At 45.1% G+C, this 24,650-nt stretch overlaps 1 protein-coding gene across 7 annotated transcripts in view; it reads left to right on the top strand.

The window, feature by feature from the left end:
• The window catches only part of ASPH (aspartate beta-hydroxylase), a 223,493-nt gene that overhangs the window by 165,276 nt on the left and 33,567 nt on the right, over positions 1–24,650 (top strand). For all 7 annotated transcript variants that reach the window (XM_073679343.1, XM_073679342.1, XM_073679345.1 and 4 more), the window contains 3 exons: positions 830–928; positions 2,851–2,940; positions 13,771–13,908. In XM_073679343.1, the coding sequence (XP_073535444.1) occupies positions 830–928; positions 2,851–2,940; positions 13,771–13,908 (327 nt within the window). The remainder of the gene's footprint in view (positions 1–829; positions 929–2,850; positions 2,941–13,770; positions 13,909–24,650) is intronic.

Below are 24,650 nucleotides of genomic sequence, written 5' to 3'. Positions count from 1 at the left end.
TCATTATCTCCAAACTGAAAGTAAAGATTACACATCAACTAAGGTATCATATTAATCAGTGTAATGTTGCCCCACCTGACAGTGTATGTGGTTTACTGAGCACAATCCTGCTGACAGGTGCGCTTTAAGCTCAGCAACCTACTAACATGTGTAGTGTGTCCCACTAGGCCATCAGGGACACATACCATGATGGAGATCACATGATCAAGACCACATATATGGTTGTAAAGGTATCTTACCCATGTCACTCAGTGTTTGTCCTCGTGCCCCAACGCACGTTTTGTTATGTAGAACACCTTCAAGGAGGAATGGAGACTTTTTGTATTGTAGATCTTTACTCAGATTTTTAGATGAACCATTTACACTATGCGCGTCAAGAGTTTTGAAGCTATTGGCCAAATGTTAGAATAGTCTATCCATGTATGAGTTTTGGGGCTCCACACTTTTTTACCTCCAGTAACTTGCATAAAGATCAACTTGAGGCTTTTTGGGAGCGTTACCCAACAGTCTCATCCATGTAGCTGTGTGCAAACAACAGGGTGCTCTATACTCTAGGAAGCCCCATGCCCTATGCTCTGCTGTTAATGGATTTCTGTCTCCGGTACCTGTATATCTGCATCAGAGTTCTGTCAACGATATTTTTCCTGTCAGAATGAAAAATACGATAACAAAACCCAATAATCCTTTGGATGCTGGTGGTCCACTTTACCCGAAGGATCCAGCTATGCATTGTGGTTCCTAAAACAAATTATATAAGAAGTTTTCTTTTGGAAGGTTTATTTTTCTTATTCAGATATACTCAGGGAAATGTCTTCTTTTCTTGTTTCAGGTTTTATCATTGGAACCTTCTAATGGTTTTGCCAAAGTACATTACGGATTTATCCTCAAAGCAGAAAATAAAATTGTTGAAAGCATTCCTTATTTAAAGGTAAGGAGCAAAATTGCTTAAAAAAAGTTCACACATCTTTGCATGTTTAGTCATGCCTCTTTCTAATTTAATTTATTCACTGCACACATTGGACGCCACCAGCTTCATTTTCAACCAACAGGAACTTTAGTGCAGATTGTCAAGACGCAAGGAAATACTGCCTTTACTGAGACCAAGCTGTAGAGTACTGACGTAGGTCCGAGTATATTGGTGTACATTTAGGGTTGTATTTGTATCTATTTTTGACACATGCTACTCCAAATAATGTCTATCCTGTTTTGTGACATATTTATTAGTCATTTAAGCTAGAATTTAAAGCCATGAATCATCCGCGTCAGTTTTCCTTAAAAAATAAGTGGACATGGCTTACTGTTTGGCTAGGATTTAGAAACATGTAGTAAATGTAAAACCTTTTTAAAGATGTCATAACAATTTCAAACTTTAGAAAAAAGTCAAATCTCTACTTCACACAGGCCATGATGTAGAACATGACGTTTTAGCCAGTATGAAATTTGCTCTTGTGTCAGAAATGTGTCTCAATATTTGTGTATAAAGTAGACTAGCTCTAGCTTCGAAATTGGCTAAAATGGTTCCATCTTAAAAAAAATGTTGGCCAAAGTTTTAGTATCTTAGCTAGGAACAGACCCAAGCGTGTATATTGAATTAATATTATTGTTTACGTCCAATCATTTTTTTTTTCTACAAAATACTCAAGTGTGCTCAAGAATTAATTTTCAACATCACAGCGACCCATTATTGACACAATAAGGTTAAACAACCAGAAAATCCTTTTTTCTTAAGTCGGTAAAAGAGCTCACAGTGGGGCACATTAAAAAAATGAGTAAGGACGTACTATTAAACTTAAATTGATATTCCCTTCATTCCAGAATAGGTGTTAGTTACTAGTTCACCTGAACGGGCCTCCATTTGGATGGAGCTGTGGTCGCTCATGTGCGCTGCTGCTCCATTCAATTTTATGGGACTGCTGCAGATAGACTACTGCTGTAGTCTGTTATTTTTGGCATCCCCATAGAGAATGAATGGAGGTATAGTCACAATGACTATTAAAGGAAATCTGTCAGCACAAAATAACTGTTCAAACCAAGCACAGGCTGTCGATGTACTCTTGGTGTGGCAAAACTGTACAATATGGACACATGGATGGCACAGGGATGAAAATCGAGTTTTCTGTATGACAATTGGATAATTTTTTCATACGCTCGTATGACCCAGTCATAAATGTGGCATCTGCATTTAGTTAATCCTGTTCTTCCTCTTGGTGTTAGTCCAGAATGGCAAGAAAGCTCTTTTTGCATTTGAAAAAAAAAGTTTCCTAAAAAGGAGAGAAAAGGCCAGATTAAAGGATTTATTATTATATTTCCCGGTGAATCCTTAAAGGGAATCTGTCAGCAAGTTTTTGCTATGTAATCTGAGGGCAACATGAGGTACAGGCGAAGACACTGATTTCAGCGATGTGTCACTTATTAGATTGTGTGCTGCTGTTTCCATACAATGAGTGTTTTATCAGCAGGAGATTATCACTGCCAGACTAGCTCCTGCTTGCAACATGCTCCAACTCCGCCCCAGCACTGATAAATAGCTTACTGTCAATAAACAATGTAAACAGAGAGCTGCTTATCAGGGGTGTGGGCGGAGTTAGCTTTCTGAACTCTGCTGCATTTTAGATCTAAAAACTCAGATTGTTTCACAACTGTTGCACCCAGTAAATTAAGTGATACAGCCCTGAAATGAGGGTCTCTTTTCCTACATTATGTTGCTCTCAGATGAGGTAGGAAAAACCCGCTGACCGTTTCCCTTTAATCAGTCTATCATGTTGTCCTTTTGTGATCATGTTACTGTGCTGGTTATTAGTTTCAGAGTAGATATTTCTTAGTGTCAGTTCACAACGATCTTTATTTCAGGAAGGCCTGTTGTCTGGTGAGCCTGGTACGGATGATGGCCGCTTTTACTTTCACTTGGGGGATGCTATGCAAAGAGCTGGAGACAAAGAGGTACGGAGTTCATTAAAACGAAACATAGGGAACACCTGTGAACATGAAACACTTCTCTGGAGGCAGTAATCAGCTGCCATCTGCTGACAGTACAATGTGTGATGGATTTAGTTATGACTAGTGTTGAGCATTCCGATACTGAAATATCGGGTATCGGCCGATATTCGCGGTATCGGAATTCCGATACTTAATTCCGATACTTTTACAATATCGAATACCGGAATCGGAAGTTCCCATAATGCCTGCGCTCTGCAGTGTCTCTGAAGGATGATAAGCTGGATGGCAGCGCTCAGCTGCGATCCAGCCTGTCATCAGAATGCCATCCCAGCGTGGGAGAATTCTCCTGATTGTTTAAAAGCCGACGCGCGGTAAAAAGCCGCCGGCTTTTAAACAATCACACAACCCCATACTGCTTCCCCGCAGCCTCCCACCCCGATCCTCCGCTCCCCTCGCCACCTCCCATCCCGATCGTAAGTTAGGACCGGGCGGGGAGCGCAGCACCAAGGAGCGGGGAGCGAAGGACCCAGGCGGGGAAGCCGGCAGTGAAAAGACTTCACCGCCGGCTTTCCCGTTCTGTCCTGCGCTTTCCCGCCGGTTATTTCAAATGAACAGCTGCGGTATCAGGTGATGCCGATCAGCTGTTCATTTGAAGTCGCCGCGGTTCCCTCAGAGGGTTCATGTGAGTTCATGCTTGACTGCATTGCATGAACTCACATGAACTTTCCCACGGTCGCACAGGTCAGCCTCACCTCCCAGACCCGTCATGATTGGTGTGTGTGGGTGTCTGTGCGATGTGTGCGGGTGTGCGCGGTGTCTGTGCGATGTCTGCGGGTGTGTGCGATGTCTGCGGGTGTGTGCGGTGTCTGTGCGATGTCTGCGGGTGTGTGTGCGCGGTGTCTGTGCGATGTGTGCGCGGTGTCTGTGCGTGCAGGCAGACATAGGCCGATGTGACACTACTACTCCCATCGGCCTATGTCTGTCCCCCGTCCACTCGTGCCAGCAGGATCAGCTCGATGGGAGCAGTAGTTCCCATCAGCCTGATCCTGCTATTTAAATTGCCCTACTGTGTCCCCAATAAATGTTAAATACATGTCATTGGTGGCCAGTGGTTACCTACAATAAATTAGTTCATACATTACCTGTCCCCGCCGATCGCCACCTAAAATAAAGTAAAAAATAAAAAACTACACCTATACTCACCTAGACACCTAATTCCCCGAAGCCTTCGATCTCCTGTAATAAAATATAAAATAATAAACCACAACCTTATCCTTACCCCTCCGTAGTAGTCCACGAGTGTCCCACGAAGATCTCCAGTTCAGAGCAGCCACATAGAATGTGACCGCTCTGAACCGCTGCCGCCGCTAGAATGACGGGGCCGTAAAGCAGCCCCGTCATTGCATAAGCGGGTTCACCGGAGTTCAGGCAGCGCTGCTCCGGTCAACTCCTTTACGGCCCTGCTGTATCGTGAGAAATTCCCACGGTACAGCAGTGCCGTAAAGGAGGTCTCCGGAGCTGCGCTGACTGAATGCACTCCGGTGACCTCAGTCAGTGGCTCCCGCTGCCGGGAGCGGACGTGTTCCCGGCAGTGTGAACTTAGAGCAGCCATGCACAGCTGTCACCATCTCCAGATGTGACAGCTGTGCATGGGAGATCAGCGCAGGAACGTGGACAGGTAACTATTTTTTTTTAGTAAACTAAGAATTTAATAAAATTGTGTGTTTTATTTCAAATAAATTATTTTTTTCTGGGTGTAGTGTGTTTTTTCTTTTTAACACTTTGTAGGTTAGTAATGGGGGTGTCTTATAGACGCCCATCATTACTAACCTGGGCTTCATGGCAGCTGGCGCTGACATGAACCCCAGCCCTATTACCCCCTGCCACCGCACCAGGGCAGCGTGGAAGAGCGAGGCTAAGTGCCAGAATTGGCGCATCCTATGGATGCGCCATTTCTGGGGCGGCTGACGGCTGGTGTTTCTAGCCTGGGAGGGGGCCAATATTCATGGCACCCTTCCTGGGCTATTAATATCAGCCCCCAGCTGTCTGCCTAGCCTTTGCTAGCTATTAAAATAGGGGGGACCCCACGTCATTTTTTTGGGGGGGTTCCCCATTTTAATAGCTAGTAAAGGCTAGGTATTCAGCTGGGGGCTGATATTAGTAGTCTGGGAAGCTCCGTGGGTATTACCCCCTTCCCAGGCTTCAAACATCTTCCCCAGCCGTCTGCTTAACCTCCGATAGAGACTAAAATTATGGGGAACCCCACGCCAATTTTTTTTTAAAATAAATCCTTTATTTTAACACTAAATGACATTTGAGGAGTTAATAAAGATGCAGTCCCTAAATTATTATTTATTTTTTAATTAATTTTTCCCAAAAATGTTGACGTGGGCTTTGCTATATTTTTGTATGCCAGCCAGGTACAGCATCCAGCTTCTATGAACGCGCCATTTTCCGGGGCGGCTGCGGACTGCAATTTGCAGCGGGTGGGGCCCAGAAAGCTTGGGTCTCCCTGCGCTGCAGATTCCAGCCCCCAGCTGCCTAGTTGTACCTGGCTGGACACAAAAATAGGGCGAAGCTCCACGTATTTTTTTTTTAAATTATTTAATGAAATTCATGAAATAATTAAGAAAAAAAGAGCTTCCCTATATTGTTGTGTCCGGCCAGGTACAAATAGGCAGCTGGTGGTTGGGGGCAGCCCGTTCCTGCCTGCTGTACCTGGCTGGACACAAATATAGTGCAAAGCCCCACGTCAATTTTTTTTTAATTATTTCAGGAAATTCATGAAATAATTAAAAAAAAATTGATGTGGGGCTGCGTCCTATATTTGTGTCCAGCCAGGTACAGCAGGCAGGAACGGGCTGCCCCCAACCACCAGCTGCCTATTTGTACCTGGCCGGACACAACAATATAGGGAAGCCCTTTTTTTCTTAATTATTTCATGAATTTCATGAAATAATTAAAAAAAAAAATACGTGGGGCTTCGCCCTATTTTTGTGTCCAGCCAGGTACAGCAGGCAGGAACGGGCTGCCCCCAACCACCAGCTGCCTATTTGTAACTGGCCAGACACAACAATATAGGGAAGCCCTTTTTTTCTTAATTATTTCATGAATTTCATGAAATAATTTAAAAAAAAAATACGTGGGGCTTCGCCCTATTTTTGTGTCCAGCCAGGTACAACTAGGCAGCTGGGGGCTGGAATCTGCAGCGCAGGGAGGCCCAAGCTTTCTGGGCCCCACCCGCTGCAAATTGCAGTCCGCAGCCGCCCCGGAAAATGGCGCGTTCATAGAAGCGCCATCTTCTGGCGCTGTACCCAACTCATCCAGGGCCCTGGTGCGGTGGCTCACTGGGTAATAAAGGGGTTAAGGCCAGCTTGGCATTATCAGCTGGCCCTAAGCCCGAAATTCATGGGGTCACGCCAATATTAGACATGACCACCATGAATTTCTAGTAAAGTATTTAAAAAAAACACAACACCCAGAATAAAGTCCTTTAATTGAAATAAAGACACAATTCTTTATTGTTCTAAATTAAACTATACTTACCATCACGCCCATTCCAGCTGAAGCCAACGATCTCCTGCAATAAAAGAAAAATAATAAACCAACCTCATCCTTACCTTCCCATGGATCCCACGACAGCTTCAGCTCTGCTACATCGAGATGACAGGCTGGACCGCAGCAGAACGCTGGCATCCAGCCTGTCATCCCGCAGACACTGAGAAGCGCAGGCATGCTTGCGCTCCTCAGTGTCTCTCTGTGACGGCATAAAGATGAGCCGAGTTCATGTCCAATGAACTCAGCTCACCTCATGCACGTCACTGACAGCGTGGGAAAATTCTCCTGCACTCAGCGCTTCAGCGTGAGAATTCTCCCACGCTGTCAGTGACGTACATGAAGTGAGCTGAGTTCATTGGACATGAGCTCACCTCATGCACGTCACTGACAGCGTGGGGAAATTCTCACTCTGAAGCGCTGAGTGCAGGAGAATTTTCCCACGCTGTCAGTGACGTGCATGAGGTGAGGTCATGTCCAATGAACTCGGCTCACCTCATGCACGTCACTGACAGCGTGGGAAAATTCTCCTGCACTCAGCGCTTCAGCGTGAGAATTCTCCCACGCTGTCAGTGACGTGCATGAGGTGAGCCGAGTTCATTGTCGGCTCATCTGGATGCCGTCACAGAGAGACACTGAGGAGCGCAAGCATGCCTGCGCTTCTCAGTGTCTGCGGGATGACAGGCTGGATGGCAGCGTTCTGCTGCGGTCCAGCCTGTCATCTCGATGTAGCAGAGCTGGAGCCGTCGTGGGAACCATGGAAAGGTAAGGATGAGGTTGCTTTATTATTTTTCTTTTATTGCAGGAGATCGTTGGCTTCAGCTGGAATGGGCGTGACGGTAAGTATGGTTTAATTTAGAACAATAAAGAATTGTGTGTTTATTTCAATTAAAGGACTTTATTCTGGGTGTTTGTGTTTTTTTTAACTTTGACTATGGGTTTAGTAATGGGGGTGTGTTATAGACGCCTCTCCATTACTAACCTGGGCTTGATGTCAGCTGGCATTATAAGCTGACATCAACCCCAGCCCTATTACCCCACTGCCACCGCTACAGGGCAGTGGGAAGAGCGAGGCTAAGTGCCAGAATTGGCGCATCCTATGGATGCGCCATTTCTGGGGCGGCTGACGGCTGGCGTTTCTAGCCTGGGAGGGGGCCAATATTCATGGCTCCCTTCCTGGGCTATTAATATCAGCCCCCAGCTGTCTGCCTAGCCTTTGCTAGCTATTAAAATAGGGGGGACCCCACGTCATTTTTTTGGGGGGGTCCCCCATTTTAATAGCTAGTAAAGGCTAGGTATTCAGCTGGGGGCTGATATTAGTAGCCTGGGAAGCTCCGTGGGTATTACCCCCTTCCCAGGCTTCAAACATCTGCCCCAGCCATCTGCTTAACCTCCGCTAGAGACTAAAATTAAGGGGAACCCCACGCCAATTTTTTTTTAAATAAATCCTTTATTTTAACACTAAATGACAAGTACAGTAATCAACACTATCACTGTACTTCATATATATGTGACTGACATGTTTCTATCTATCTAATCTATGTATGATTCTCTATTCCTTCTATTCTAAATTGTCGGGTACAGATCCTGAATTGCCGGCCGGCTTTCTTAAAGAGACGGTGCATGAAAACACTATTATTTTTTTTATATAAATCCTTTACACTAAATGACAAGTACAGTAACCAACACTGTCACTATACTTCATATATATGTGACTGACATGTTTCTATCTATCTAATCTATGTGTGAAGCTCTATTCTTTCTGTTCTAAATTGTCGGGTACCGGTGTATGCCGCTGCTGAATTGCCGGCTTTTCATGTAATACATTCTACATTATTCCTAGTTGTTTTACTTCATGTAGAATTAACCTACAAGGAAAGAAAGGGTTTATTTTCATTCCGATATTAGTGTCCCATTGACTTGCATTGGTTTCCGGTATCGGAATCGGCGATATTCGATACTTTTTGAGTATCGGCCCGATCCAATCCGATACGATATTTCCTGATATCGGAAGGTATCGCTCAACACTAGTTATGACACCTTCACAATTACTGAGGCTGCTGGGAGACGAGTGCAAATTTACAATTGTAACAGTTTCAAGCTACAACTGCAGACCGAAAGGATACATAGATTTCATGCAACTGTAAACACTTCTGTGTACTGCAACCATCATGTGAAAATTGATGTGTAAGGTTCCATATAGTTCCTGCCTAAAGCCTTTAGACTGCCCTACTGCAGACACCTCCTAGTTCCGGTAGATGGTTGACTATTAGAGATGAGACAATAGATTTAATGCAAATTCAATGTGTTGCATTTTTTTAATTCATTGGGACCGGCTAATTGAAACAATTTGTGATTTTGATTGATGCAAATCTCAAAAAAAAATATCCTCAACTGTTTTACACAATATGAAGAATCCATCAGCCAAAGAGGACTCGTGTGACCTCAGGTATGACCAGGCGGGTTTCCAATAATTATTCATTCATTAAGTCAGTATCATCTGAAACATATTCAAAATATGTATACATGTATAAAGCCAGCCAAATGCCTAAGAATCACAGGCTGGAAGGGGAAATACCCAGGGACACTCTAAAACAGCTAATTCCTACAAGAGACAGAGTCATAGGCCCAAAATATATCAAAGAAGTAGAAAATGTATTTAAACAAATATGACATAAATAGGCAAAAATACATACAAATAAAACCAGTCACCAATAGCAACGGCACAGGTACTTATAGTGAGTAATCCACAAACACATACCGGGTATGAGAGGTGTTACATCACAGCTAGATACATACTATATCACAATCCCCTCTAGTGACAATGAATAGAAAGGCCATAACGTGGCAAGAGGTGTAACCATAGTAAACATCCCCTATGTATAAAGATGCTAGTGCCTAAAATGGAAGATGTCATATCATGTGTATATACCCCGTATACCACGCAATGACCATTCACTAATACTAAAGGACTTAATAATGCCGTATCAATAGAGACTATTCTGGATACAGAGTCAAATGTGATGTAGTATATTCAGATGTGCACCTTACTAGTGATGATGAGCGAGCACTAAAATGCTCGGGTGCTCGATGCTCGGGTCGAGCACATTGGAATACTCGGGTGCTCGACCCGAGCAACAAGCCCAATGTAAGTCTAAGGGAAACTCGAGCATTTTTCTGGCGGTCCCCCCCGGCAGTCTGCAGAAGGTCAAAATTGCCCAAATCAATGCGAACAGTGCTCAATGAAGCATGTCAAGCAGGCAGGCAGAATATATAGGCAGACAGGCAGGCGGGGTATATAGGAGGGTGCATGAAAAGCATAGCAGGGCACTGGGAACACACTAGTACCCTCTGATTTTCATGCACCCGTCTCTTTAAAAAAGCCGGCAATTCAGCAGCCGCATACAGTTATAACACCGGTACCCGACAATTTATAACAGAAAGAATAGAGCATCACACATAGATTAGATAGATAGAAACATGTCGGTCACATGTATAATAAGTACAGTGACAGTGTTGGTTACTGTACTTGTCATTTAGTGTTAAAATCAAGGATTTATTAAAAAAAAAATTGGCGTGGGGTCCCCCGTAATTTTAGTCTCTAGCGGAGGTTAAGCAGACAGCTGGGGCAGATGTTTGAAGCCTGGGAAGGGGGTAATACCCACATAGCTTCCTACGCTACTAATATCAGCCCCCAGCTGAATACCTAGCCTTTACTAGCTATTAAAATGGGGGACTGAAAAAAAAAATGACGTGGAGTCCCCTATATTTTAATAGCTAGCAAAGGCTAGGCGGACAGCTGGGGGCTGATATTAATAGCCCAGGAAGGGTGCCGTGAATATTGGCCTCCTCCCAGGCTAGAAACACCAGCCCTCAGCCGCCCCAGAAATGGCGCATCTATAGGATGCGCCAATTCTGGCACTTAGCCTCGCTCTTCCCACTGCCCTGTAGCGGTGGCAGTGGGGTAATAGGGCTGGGGTTGATGTCAGTTTATAATGCCAGCTGACATCAAGCCCAGGTTAGTAATGGGGAGGCGTCTATAAGACGTCCCCATTACTAACCCCATAGTGAAAGTGGAAAAAAAACACCAACACCCAGAATAAAATCTTTTAATTGAAATAAACACACAATACTTTAATACTCTAAATTAAACTCTACTTACGACCACGCCCATTCCAGATGAAGCCAACGATCTCCTGCAATAAAGGTAAAATAATTAACCAACCTCATCCTTACCTTTCCATGGTTCCCACAATGGCTTCAGCTCTGCTACATTGAGATGACAGGCTGTATCGTAGCAGAACGCTGCCATCCAGCTTGCCATGCCGCAGAGACACTGAGAAGCCTTGCGCTCCTCAGTGTCTGGCTGTGACGGCATCCAGATGAACTCGGCTCACCTCATGCACGTCACTAACAGCGTGGGAGAATTCTCCTGCGCATGCGGTGTCGGCAAATGACGTCACCGCTTGAGCAGGAGAATTCTCCCACACTGTCAGTGACGTGCATGAGGTGAGCCGAGTTCATCTGGATGCCGTCACAGCCAGACACTGAGGAGCGCAAGCATGCCTGCGCTTCTCAGTATCTCTGTGGCATGGCAAGCTGGATGGCAGCGTTCTGCTACGATACAGCCTGTCATCTCAATGTAGCAGAACTGAAGCCAACGTGGGAACCATGGAAAGGTAAGGATGAGGTTGGTTAATTATTTTACTTTTATTGCAGGAGATCGTTGGCTTCAGCTGGAATGGGCGTGACGGTAAGTAGAGTTTAATTTAGGATATTAAAGTATTGTGTGTTTATTTCAATTAAAAGATTTTATTCTGGGTGTTGGTGTTTTTTTTCACTTTCACTATGGGGTTAGTAATGGGGGCGTCTTATAGACTTACCGATCACTGTGCCATTCCGAGTCTACATGAGCGCTGCTCTTCTTTGGCTCACAAAAATTAAAATATAAACCTTTATTATTACCATTTAAAACCACATTATGCAATATGTAAATGCGAGTAGAAGCCACAGTTAATAAATAAAAAAGGTACAAAAATCGCTATCCATTATTTTTTAAAAAAATACACTGTACAGCAAAAATTAGCCAGAAAAAGAGGAAATGGGCCAGTTGGGGTGATTAATAACTCTACTCTAACTCTAATCCTGCCCCTGCCTTGCCATGGAGGTTGGCACCCTAATGTCGCAAATGGCACCCCTCTCACTGTAGGCTGGCCATGGTAAGCCCTATTATGCCCTGCAGGAAAAAAGTGCTATAATCCAAGTAGATAGAGAAAAAGGACCCCAAAAAGACCAATATAAGGAATGTAATTGTAGCAGCCAGTAGCCACTGAGGTTGCAAAATCATTTATGTCCAATATAGCCACTACAGCATAATTCCTTTGAGTTTTGCCAAAAATGGGCAAATTAGTTCATTAAAAAAATGTCAGTAATAGTACCATACACAGGGCAAATAACCATACACAAACAACACAAATAATTAAAGGGGTATTCCCATCTCCGAGATCCTGTCCCAGTATGTAGTAGGTGTAATAATAATAATATTAGCAATTAGCAATGTAGTATAGTTCTTCAGATTCACTATGTCACTTACCCCATGTGCAGGGCATTGCAGTAGCCTAGGTATCCATGGTTACATCCACTCGTATAGTGACAGTTAGCTAGCTGTTAGTGGCTGTAACCATGGATACCTAAGGTCCTGCAATGCCCTGCACATGAGGAAAGAGACATAGCGAATCTTAAAAACTATACTACATTTCTAATTGGAGGCATTTGCTAATATTATTATTATTATTATTATAACTACTACATATTGGGATAGGATCTTGGAGATGGGCATACCCCTTTAAGTCAGCAGTTATACAACATCACAATGCCCAATTTGTCATAAGCATACAGTATCTCATATTTATACAGTGTCTCATACTCCTATAGCCTTGTGTTATATTTGTGCACCATAGGTTATAAGTATAATCAGTAATTAGTCCAACGCTCCTCTTCTTTGCTGGCTCGCAAAGTGACTGCTGTGTGGGGCAGAGCTACTCCCTTCAGTTAAACTCCTGTGGGGGCCGCGTAGTCTATTTGCCGGTCACATGGGGAGGAAAAGCACCAGAGGGACACTGATAGGACAAGTAATTAGGACAGTTTTGAAATTAAAATTTTGTTTGGAGTTCTTCTTTAAAGGGAACCTGTCACCAGAAAAAAATGCTATTAATCTGCAGATATGGGGTTATTTTTCTGGTTAATAGCGTTACTAACCTGCCCGGCGCCTGCACTTAGCCAAACGCTGCAGGGAGAAAATGTACTTTATTCTCCCCACATTGTTTGGGTTTCAATCACAGGGGCGGCACCAGTGCGGGTTCAGTCACCGCTCTGAGAATACAGAGCGGCCGCTGTAACCGCGCTACCAGCCTTGTCTGACAGCTGCTCTGCATTGGGGCCGACAGCCAGTCAGGGCTCGGGGCACGGTTACAGCCATCTCTCTGTATTCTCAGAGCGGTGACTGAACCCGCATCGGCGCCGCCCCATTGACTGAAACTGGAACTCTGCCACGTAGATTAAAGTTCATTTTCTCCCTGCAGCTTTCAGCTAAGTGCAGGCTCCGGGCAGGTTAAAGGGAATCTGTCACCACTTTGGAGTTATCAGACCTCTACTATGGGCATACAGGTTATAGAAAAGTAAATGTATACCTACCTGTATGGTGCATAGTAGAGGTTTGATTGCAGAGAAAAGTGTTTTTATCACCTCTGATTTCCACAGGCCAACAGCGCGCTCGCTCTCTACAGGCCAATATGCGCTTTGCGCATGCCCGGGCATTCAGGGAGCACAGAGGAGGGGGAGAATATGGTAACTAAGCATATAGGCGGGGATTTTAGGGACTAATAAACAGATAGGCGGGGATTTCTAGGCGTCCGGGGGACTCCAAGCCTGTGGAAAACAGAGGTGATAAAAACACTTTTCTCTGCAATCAGACCTCTACTATGGGCCATACAGGTATGTATAGATTTACTTTTCTATAACCTGTATGCCCATAGTAGAGGTCTGATATCTCCCAGGGGGTGACAGATTCCCTTTAATAATTTTACAACCTGCAGATTAACCCCATATCTACAGGTTAATAGCGTTTTCTCTGGTGATAGGTTCCCTTTAATTTGCTGCATTCAGTAGCGGTAAATCTGATCTGTCAAGTAGTTGAATGCTAACATAGTCCTATTTGTTTTCTATTCCTCCCTAAATCTAACAATTCTAGAACTCTGAAATGTTACACTTTTTTATCAGGCATATACTTGGTACGAAGCTGGACACAAGAAGGGCCACTTTGCCTCTGTCTGGCAAAGGTCTCTTTACAATGTGGATGGACTAAAAGCCCAGGCATGGTGGACTACACGAGAAACTGGTTACACGGACTTAGTGAGGGTAAGTCTTAAATGGATATTTTAGTAGAATAACCAGATATCATGTACAGAACCAATTGCTATGTTTCTCTGAGATCTTATTCTCCTATGGGCACCAGGTGTATTCCAGTGGTGACTCATTGTACATTGCTGGGCCAGTTGTCCATTATCAGCACCTTTTCTGTCTAAGTATAAAGCAATGGCATATAGTTATATACACAATGTTGCCGATTTTCCTCTTGTAAAAGCTGCACAGCCAGTTTTGAGTTTATATAAGATTATATAAAAGAAATTAGAAGAAAAGTCTGGTTGGGAAGTTGTATATGAGATGGAGGTAGATTAGGAATTAGGGAGTTTGTGATGTGGCCAGTAGACCAGAAGATGGCTAGCTGTATGCCTCCAAGATGTGCCATGTGTTAGCTTCATTTTGTGCTTAAGACTTTTATGATTAGATGTTGGGGCTCCAAATCTGAAGGAAGTTATTTACTATTGAACTATTATCAAGTAGGAGGTGATGTAGCCTGGTTATTATGTTACCCCCAAGAGTTGGACAGATGGATTTTAGCATTACCTTATTTATCAAGGAGATGTAAGTTATGGTGGACCTGTCACCTCTCTGGGGCAGCAGACAGTAGTGATTTTCATGCTGATTTCAACCGTGTGTCTGTTTTTAAGGATTTACTTAAGTTTGTCCAAAACTACATTTTATTTGTGATAACTCACAGTGGGCGAAATGAACTTGAAGTCTGCCGTATGTACAGTCTCACGCCACACCTTGCTCACGGTCAAAAGTGCTCCCTTTATTACTGTGCATAGATAGAAGAGGAGCAAAGGAACAGCATCCAGTCCAGGGTGTAGAATCAAATTCTTGTCTTTATTCTGCCATTAAATATAAAAACAAGAATTTGATTCTACGCCCTGGACTGGATGCTGTTCCTTGGCTCCTCTACTACGTGTTTATTCCAAGTGGGTTCCTTGGGACTCTGAAGGGGCGCCCTCCATTAGCTGGTGCTGTCAGCCAACTTTTGTATTCTGGATTGTGCATAGATAGAAATCTATCAGCCGCAGTATATGGGGGGAGCCTAGGGCTCATGAATACACCGGTCTCCTCGCTTGCAGCGCACTACATCAAATAAAACATGTTTGACCAAAGAACAGCAAATACAGAATACACTTTTGACCTCCATCTAGTCTATTGGAGTCTACAGGAACTTTAATGTATTTGTTGGGAAAATCTCCCTAAGTATATGTTGCACGCACACTGCTAGGTTCAGATAGGTGCGAGACAGGTTACATGAATTCTTTGGAATCCTGGGGGAACCGTTACTCAGGGCGACCATAGACCATGTGCTGCAGCTTCTCTCAGGCACACAGAGGTATTGACCCTCAGGCACAGACACATAGGTTGTTTCACTTGCTGACCAGACACACTTGACAAAAGTCCTCATAAACGGTAGAACAGTAGCATTTAATAATAAGCTGCACAGCCAGTGCAAGTTAAGTCTTATGAGCAACAGGCTCCAGTGACAAACAGTACAGTTTCCTTAGTAGCACAGCAGTTCACAGTCTTCCCATTAGTACAGGACAGCACAGTTCTAATGCAAAGGCACATTAATGAACACAGCATTCTTTACAGCACAGTGAGATGGAGGAGGGGGGGGGGGGTTTGCTGAGGGAGATGATCCCTGTGACACCATTTCTTCCAGTCCTTATCTTTCTGCCTGATAATACTCTGTACTGCTAGTTCAGGAACTGTACCTAAACTGTGCTTAGCTTCACTCCCGAATTGAATCCTTTTCACTTGCAGGGGTGCTTCTGTGAGATACAGATCACGCACACCACCTTTCTCTTCGGCTCCAGCCAGACAGTAAACAACTTCCCCACAATCCCCCTGGGGCTCTTCTAAAACACTCCCTGCCTCCTGTGACTGTGTTAACCCCTCTAGTTGCTGGATGCTTCTGGAGCACAACACTTCCTGTCTCCTGTTGTCAAACTCAAAACACACAGAGGGCCAAAATGAAAACTTGGATAAAGTCGCAGGCCAACCAGTATAGAGTATAATGGGCCCCACACGTTCCTCCATACAGAATAATGGGCCCCACAATGTCCTCCATACAGAATAATGGGCCCCACATAGTCCTCCATAGAGTATAATGGGCCCACATAGTCCTCCATACAGTATTATGAGCACCACATAGTCCTCCAAACAGTATAATGGGCCCACATAGTCCCCCATACAGAATAATGGCCCCACATAGTCCTCCATACAGAATAATGGGAAAAAAATTGCAAACATTTCTGTTTTTTTTCAGTCAAGATTGGGTGCAGAGTGTATTTTAATGAGAAAAAATGAACTTTTTAGAATTTACCAAATGGTTGCAATGAAACAAAGAGTGAAAAATTTGAAAGGGGTCTGAATACTTTCCGTACCCAGTGTATATATATAAATATATATATATGTATATATATTCTATGGTGCCGCCGGTCAGGTCCTTGAGATATGTATCACCCAGGTTGGTAGCTTCGGTGATGTAAAACTGGGAAAGCATGCTTTAGCGCATTTAGTGCTGATAGGGTTAATAGAGCGTATCAGGGCCGTTTTTTACGAGCAGTCATAAGAGATGGATGGGAATGACTGCTCACATATCCCCACCCCATGGAATGGTTTTCTGTAAATAAAATGGAGACCAAATGGCTCAGTCAGAGTCTGTGTCTGGAGATGTGTGGATCTCCAGAGTGTTGGTCTATGTTAAGACCTAAGGACTGGAGTCTAACCTGAGCGGGTGAACCCGCAACGTTGTATGGACATTTTAAGTTGTGTTTCCTCTTTGTACCGGGAAAGGCTGTGTTTTTTGTTTTGCTTCCTGAGCGGTTTATGCTGTTTAATAAACCAGCCTGGATTTCACTGAAAACGCTTCTGTGCCTACCTCAACCGTATCCAAGTGAGTACAAAATCCTATAATTGGTGGAGTATGCGGGCACGAATCCCAAGGGGCAGAGTGACTGCTACAGAAAACCGTTTATGTCCTGGGTGAAGGCCGCCAGCCAGCAAGGGACGTCCGGCAGCATGGAGGAGCTGATAAAGCAACTGGTGCAGGCTAACCTCCAGTAGCATCAACAACAGCAGCAATGACAACAGCAGCAACAGCATCAACAGAAGCAGCAGCAGATGCAGCAACAGCAGCACAAGCAGTAGATGGAACTGCTAGCCAAGGTCTTTGAGATGATAGCAGAGCGGGAGAAATTGCCTCCGGAGCAGCGGGCGGAGGTTTTGGCGCAATATTTAACAGGCGGGCAGCAAAAAGCCTATTATGACTTGGCCTTGCTGGACGCAAAAGAGTACGCCAAATTAAAAATGGAGATCTTGGCACTCTTAGGAGTGACTGACTGTCAGGGCGCAACAGGTGCACCACTGGGCCTATTGCAGTGACAAACCTCCCCGGTCCCAAATGTTCGATCTCCTATACCTGGTCCAAAAGTTGTTGCAACCTGAATCTTCCTCCCCAGCGCAGATGGTGGAGAGGGTCGTCATGGACAGATTCATATATTCCCTGCTGAGGACAGTGCAAGCCTGGGTGGTCCAGGGAGATCCCCGTAATGCCGATGACCTGGTGGGGTTGGTAGAAAGGTACCAGGCGGTGGAGAGTTCCTTGAGGAAGTCAGGGGTCATAGCGTCTCCATACTGTGGTTCACAAAAGGGGGGCAGACACCCAAAAGAGGGGAACTAGAGCCACGTCTGGGGGTCGTCCTAGAGCCCAGGAGGGTTCTGAGTTGCTGCCAAAGGTCCCGCCCAATAGCGTAGTATGTTGGAGATGTCACACCCCAGGTCACATAGCCGCCCGTTGCCCCATGACCAACGAGCCAATGGACTGCAGCACAGGATGGCACTGCTCATACTTTGCATATCCTGCCTGCAGTGCTGTCCCTCAACCAGGCGAGGGACCGCAGGTGTGCATCATATCAGTAAATGGAGTGCAAGTGACTGCTCTGTTAGACTCGGGGAGTTTGGTAACCTTAGTGGGGGCCGCAGTTCCTCATCAACTGGTTCGGGGAAAAAGGTCGGCATCCGTTGTATCCATGGAGATCCTAAGGACTACCCTGTGGCCTGAGTGGTCATAGACACAAACTGTGGCGCCGAGTCCCATGAGGTTGGCGTAGTCAAGGACCTGTTGCACCCTGTGATAATAGGGCAGGACTTTGCCTTGTTTTGGGACTTGTAGGAGAAAGGGAGGAAGCCAGGTTGTCCGGACAACAACCAGGTCGCTCCTAAAGAAACTTCATCACAGGCCGCCGCCGGGTTTCCTTTTTGTGTGCTTGTTGGGGATGAGGAAGAGGCAGCATCCCCGGACGCCAACATCCCTGAGCTGGAGGTGTCCGGGGGAAACTTTGGAACCGCCCAACTCAGAGACTTGACTCTAAAAGGGGCGTTTGATAATGTCACTGCCCTGAATGGTGTTGCTCAAGAGCCGGGGGCTGACACCCGATATCTGTAATTTTTCGTAAATGAGAAGTTATTATATCGGGTCACTGAGCTCAGAGGGGAGGTAATCAAGCAGTTACTGGTGCCAGGGCCGTACAGGTGCATGGTGTTAGATATGGCCCATACACATGTGTTGGGGGGTCATCTGGGGGTAGAGAAAACACAGGGAAGGATCCTCCAGAGGTTTTATTGGCCTGGTTGTCACCGAGAAATTGTAAATTATTGTTGGTCATGTCCCACCTGCCATCTGACCTCCCCGGTGGCCCACTTCCATAGCCACTTTTTGCCGTTGCCAATCATTGAGGTGCCATTTGATCGCATAGCCATGGATCTAGTGGGACCCCTAGTCATGTCCCCCAGAGGACATCAGTATATCCTGGTGGTACTGGACTATGCTACACGGTATCCGAAGGCCGCACCACTACGTAACTCCTCTGCCAAATGTCTTGCCCTGGAGTTGGTCCACATCCTCTCTAGAATGGTGTTGCCTAAGGAGATTTTAGTGGACCAAGTGACTCCATTTATGTCAAGGGTGATGAAGGAGTTGTACAAAACCCTGTAAATCACACAACTCAGGACCTCAGTCTATCACCCCCAGACAAATGGCTTAGTGGAGAGCTTTAATAAAACCTTGAAGGCCATGTTAAAGAAGGTCGTAGAGAAAGATGGCCGGGACTGGGACTGTCTACTGCCGTACCTTCTGTTCTCCATTAGAGAAGCCCCACAGGCCTCTACTGGGTTCTCCCCGTTTGAACTGTTATATGGCCGACACCCCCGCGGACTCCTGGACGTAGCAAAGGAGACCTGGGAGGCGGAGTCTACACCCCACAGGAGTGTAATCAAACATGTGGCCCAGATGCAAGAGAGGATTGCAGAGGTGATGCCCATTGTGAAAGAACACCTCCTCAAAGCACAAGAGGCGCAGTCGAAGGTGTATAATAGATCGGCGAGGGTGAGACACTTCAATCCTGGGAATCGGGTACTAGTACTGGTACCTATGGTGGAGAGCAAATTCCTGGCCAGGTGGCAGGGCCCCTATGAAGTGGTTGAAAAGGTTGCCGATGTCAACTATAGGGTCCACCAACCAGGGAGAAGGAAGCCCTATCAGGTGTACCATGTTAACCTGATTAAGCCATGGCGAGGCAGGGAGCCTGTGGAAGCTCCGTGTTTGGTGGCAAAGACTGAAACCCACGTGGAGGAAGTCAAGGTGGTAGAGTTGCTGTCACGTGCCCAGAAGCAACAATGCCAAGAGTTTCTGCAGCGGAACAGGACTGTTCTCGGATCTACCAGGCTGTACTCAGGTCATAGAGCATGAAGTGCTTACGGAGCCTCATGTCCGAGTGAATATGAAGCCATATCGGATTCCTGAAGCCCGCCGAGATGGAGGTGAAGCGCATGCTGAATCTAGGGTTCATGAAAGAGTCCAAGAGTGGCTAGTCCAGTACCATAGTCTTATTGCCGAAACCAAATGGAGAATGGCGGTTCTGCAATGACTATAGGAAACTGAATGGGGTCTCTAATTTTGATTCGTACCCACTGCCCAGGGTAGATGAACTAATTGAAGACTAGGGCCGGCCAGGTACATTACAACCTTGACCTCACAAAAGGGTATTGCTGGATTCCTATGTCCCAAGAGGCCAAGGAGAAGACGGCCTTTTCAACGCCAGATGGGTGTTTCCATTACACCAGGATGCCGTTTGGATTGCAAGGAGCACCAGCCACCTTACAGAGAGCCATGGAATGGATCCTGGCTCCCCACAAGAAGTATTCAGCAGCCTACCTGGATGATATTGTGATCTACAGTCAGGATTGGGGTAGCCATCTGAGCAAAGTCCAGGCGATATTCGATTCTCTACGGAAGGCGAGGTTTTCCATCAACCCGAAGAAATGTGCCATGGGCATGGATGAGGCCAGATATTTGGGCTATGTCATCGGTAGAGGCGTGATAAAGTCCAAAATAAATAAAATTGATGCTATCCAGGGTTGGCCACAATTTCTCTCAAAAAAGCAGGTCAGAGCGTTCCTGCGCATACTGAGCTACTACCACCGGTTCATCCCTAACTTCGCCATGACAGCCACCCCTTTGACAGACCTCCTTACGGGGACAAAATCGGCTATGGCTAAGTGGTCTCCAGAAACCGAGATGGCCTTCCAGGAACTCAAGCAATCCCTGTGTAAACCACCAGTGTTGGTGGTACTAGATTTCTCGAAGGAGTTTGTGGTCCAGACGGATGCGTCAGATGTCGGGCTGGGTGCTTTCCCATCACAAGAGATGAACGGGGAATAGCACCCCATAATGTATTTAAGCCGGAAGCTGACGTGAAAGAAATTACTCCATAGTGGAGAAGGAATGTTTGGCCATCAAGTGAGCGCTGGTAAGATACTACCTCTTAGGCAGGAAGTTAAGTCTGGTGTCAGACCATGCCCCACTATGGTGGATGAGCGAGAAGAAGGTGAACAATGCTTGAGCGACCAGGTGGTTCCTAGCTCTTCAGGATTTCAGCTTCCGTGTAGAGCATAGGTCTGGGAAACTGCATGGCATTGTTGAGGGTCCACTGTTTGTTAGCGGAAGGTGCCAAGCCCCCCAGCTTTGGGCAGAGGGGGGGTATGTAAGATGGCCGCCGGTCAGGTCCTTGAGGGGAGATATGTATCACCCAGGTTAGTAGCTTCGGTGATGTAAAACCGGGAAAGCATGCTCCAGCACATTTAGTGCTGAGAGGGTTAATATGGCGTATCAGGGCGGTTTTTATGAGCAGTCATAAGAGATGGCTGAGAATGACTGGTCACATATCCCCACCCCGGGGCGTGGTTTTGTGTAAATAAAATGGAGACCAAATGGCTCCATCAAAGTCTGTGTCTGGAGATATGTGGATCTCCAGAGTGTTGGTCTGTATTAGGACCTAAGGACTGGACTCTAACCTGAGCAGGTGAACCCGCAACGTTGTATGGACATTTTACTTTGTGTTTCCACTTTGTGCCGGGAAAGGCTGTGTTGCTTCCTGAGCGGTTTAGGCTCTTTAATAAACCAACCTGGATTTCGCTGAAAACGCTTCCGTGCCTACCTCAACCGCAGCCTAGTGAGTACCAAACCCTACTATATATATATATATATGAATCGCACTGGGAATCATTATACTCTTAATAGTTCAATTCTTCTATAAAATGAGTAAACAAACTTATAGGAGGCAAATAAGCAAGGCGAAAAAGATTTCATGAGATTACAGAAAAAAGGGGTTTGCTATTTTTCTGCAACAGTGCCACTCACGTCCATAGTTCATGCCTGTATCGTATTTTATATATATATATATATATAAAATTGCTGGCGGAAATTACCAAAAAAACATCAAAAAAACACAACAAAAATACGCTACAGTAAAAAAGAAGCCGCCGTGTCCTGAAGCGTCTACTTCTGGCAATATTCAGCGGGTACGCTGGCATCTAAAATGTACCATATGCAAATAACCTGAGACTGATCTACAATACAGGCATGAACTATGGACGTGAGTGGTACTGTTGCAGAAGAATAGCAAACCCCTTTTTTCTATAATCTCATGAAATCTTTTTCGCCTTGCTTATTTGCCTCCTATAAGTTTGTTTACTCATTTTATAGATGAATTGAACTATTAAGAGTATAATGATTCCCAGTGCGATTCATTCATACAAGAAATTGGGACTTTTGTAATCAGAACGCTATTGTTCTGTGCCTCAATAGTTAAGCAGCTGGAGAATAATGTAGTAAGCCATACTTATTACCACATTCTCAGTAGACCCTTAAAATACCAGTAAGATAGACATTTATCACTCTGAAACATTGCCCATGAATAATGAGCATCCTATTATTCACCAGATTGATTAGCAGGAGTTCAATTATTCACAGTGTGATTCTCCTGTGTTCTGCTACTGGGACCATGCATTTAATACACTGCATTGAGTTTCAATTGATTTTATACCTGGCTTCTCTTTATAATGAGATTGTGCAAAGGACTCTCACCGCTTTTTTTCTGTATGTGAAATAAATCCTTAAAGGGAACCTGTCACCAGTTTTCTACACTTATGTTTTCGGCTGTGCCCGCAGTAGGGCAAAGCATAGTGATCAGGCATGAGCCGTGATTTATGTGCGCAGGCGCAAGATTTTGCCCGGCAGCGAGGCGTCTTCCACATCAAGTAAAGAAGGAGGACGGCGAGCAGCAGCGGGGGAGGGGATGGAGAGACAGAAACCGCGCTTATCAGGCCGGACCGACCGGATTAGCATACATCGCGAGAGAATTTGAAAAGGTTTTTTGGGGGTTCTACAGGGGGAGTCAGGGGGTTATATAAACATTTATGGAATTCAGTACAGGCGCTGCACAAGGTGATAGAATACCACTTAATGTGCCAAGTGGCTGTGGTGTGAAAAGAAAAAGTCCACTTTAAAAGTAAGGACTCCTGATGATCTTAAAGGGAACCTGTCACCAGTTTTGTCCTATATGAACTAAAACTGGTGACAGGTTCCCTTTAACCCTAGAACGCATACCTGGGGCCTCGCAGGCCCGCCCTGTTAATTGTTTTCTCTTTTCTGCAAGATTACTATAGTTAGAATTTTGAAACTCTAGGTATTCCTCAGGTATATAGTTGTTTGTCATTTTCGTTTGGGTTATTCCATGTTATTTGCACACGGGCCTAAAAGGCCCCAGGTATGTGAAAATGTAGTTTTTTATGGTCATGCGTTCTAGGGTTAAGATCATCAGGAGTTCTTAGTTTCAAAGTGGATTTTTCCTTTTCACACCACAGCTATTTGTGACATTAAGTGGTATTCTTCATACAAATTTGTGATATCCCTTACTTATCAAAGTGAAAGAACTGACTCCGATCAGACACAAATGCTCTCTCTATATCAATACCTTAAGGGAAGCTATCATCAGAAAATGGGCTATTGTTTAACTCAGGTTTTTGTGTTCAATGTATTTTTAAACATTTTGGCAATTCTTTTTTACATAGCACAGTCTGTATTAAAAATAAAAACAATTTGCAATTTTTCAATTTTCACAGTGACCAATTGGGCTTTTACTTTCTAACTTACTCTTTTTTTCAAGAAATTCACATGTACATTAGCAGCAGTGAACAGATTTTGTATTGAAGCATGTAATGAGCATGTGCAAAAGCCAATGTGAAGAGAGGGGAGTACTGGGTCAGCTGTGACATCATCTATTGTGCATGGTGGATGCTGTGTTATCAGATGTTACCTGTCATTGTATTCCTGCCTCTGCAAATAAGGAGCCTACTGAAAATTCTTCCTGAAAGGACGTAAAGTTTGATTCTAAAAAAGCCGCAGTAGCGAAAAAAAAAAAAAAATATATATACATATATATACACTGCTCAAAAAAATAAAGGGAACACTTAACAGAATATAACTCCAAGTAAATCAAAGTTCTGTGAAATCAAACTGTCCACTTAGGAAGCAACACTGATTGACAATCAATTTCACATGCTGTTGTGCAAATGGAATAGACAATAGATGGAAATTATCGGCAATTATCAAGACACCCTCAATAAAGGAGTGGTACTGCCGGTGGGGACCACAGACCACATCTCAGTACCAATGCTTTCTGGCTGATGTTTTGATCACTTTTGAATGTTGGTTGGGCTTTCACACTCGTGGTAGCATGAGACGGACTCTACAACCCACAGAAGTTGCTCAGGTAGTGCAGCTCATCCAGGATGGCACATCAATGCGAGCTGTGGCAAGAAGGTTTGCTGTGTCTGTCAGCGTAGTGTCCAGAGGCTGGAGGTGCTACCAGGAGACAGGCCAGTACACCAGGAGACGTGGAGGGGGCCGTAGGAGGGCAACAACCCAGCAGCAGGACCGCTACCTCAGCCTTTGTGCAAGGCGAAACAGGAGGAGCACTGCCAGAGCCCTGCAAAATGACCTCCAGCAGGCCACAAATGTGCATGTGTCTGCACAAACGGTTAGAAACCGACTCCATGAGGGTGGTATGAAGGCGCGACGTCCACAGATGGGGGTTGTGCTCACAGCCCAACACTGTACAGGATGCTTGGCATTTGCCACAGAACACCAGGATTGGCAAAGTCTCCACTGGCGCCTTGTGCTCTTCACAGATGAAAGCAGGTTCACACTGAGCACATGTGACAGACGTGACAGAGTCTGGAGATGCCGTGGAGAGCGATCTGCTGCCTGCAACATCCTTCAGCATGACCGGTTTGGCAGTGGGTCAGTAATGGTGTGGAGTGGCATTTCTTTGGAGGGCCGCACAGCCCTCCATTTGCTCGCCAGAGGTAGCCGGACT

This window comes from Phyllobates terribilis, unplaced genomic scaffold, assembly GCF_046119375.1.
Source record: "Phyllobates terribilis strain yellow unplaced genomic scaffold, ASM4611937v1 Scaffold_4__5_contigs__length_816908805, whole genome shotgun sequence".
Lineage (NCBI taxonomy): Eukaryota > Metazoa > Chordata > Amphibia > Anura > Dendrobatidae > Phyllobates > Phyllobates terribilis.
Note: the sequence above shows the minus strand (reverse complement) of the source record. Positions and strands in the feature narration are given on the sequence as shown.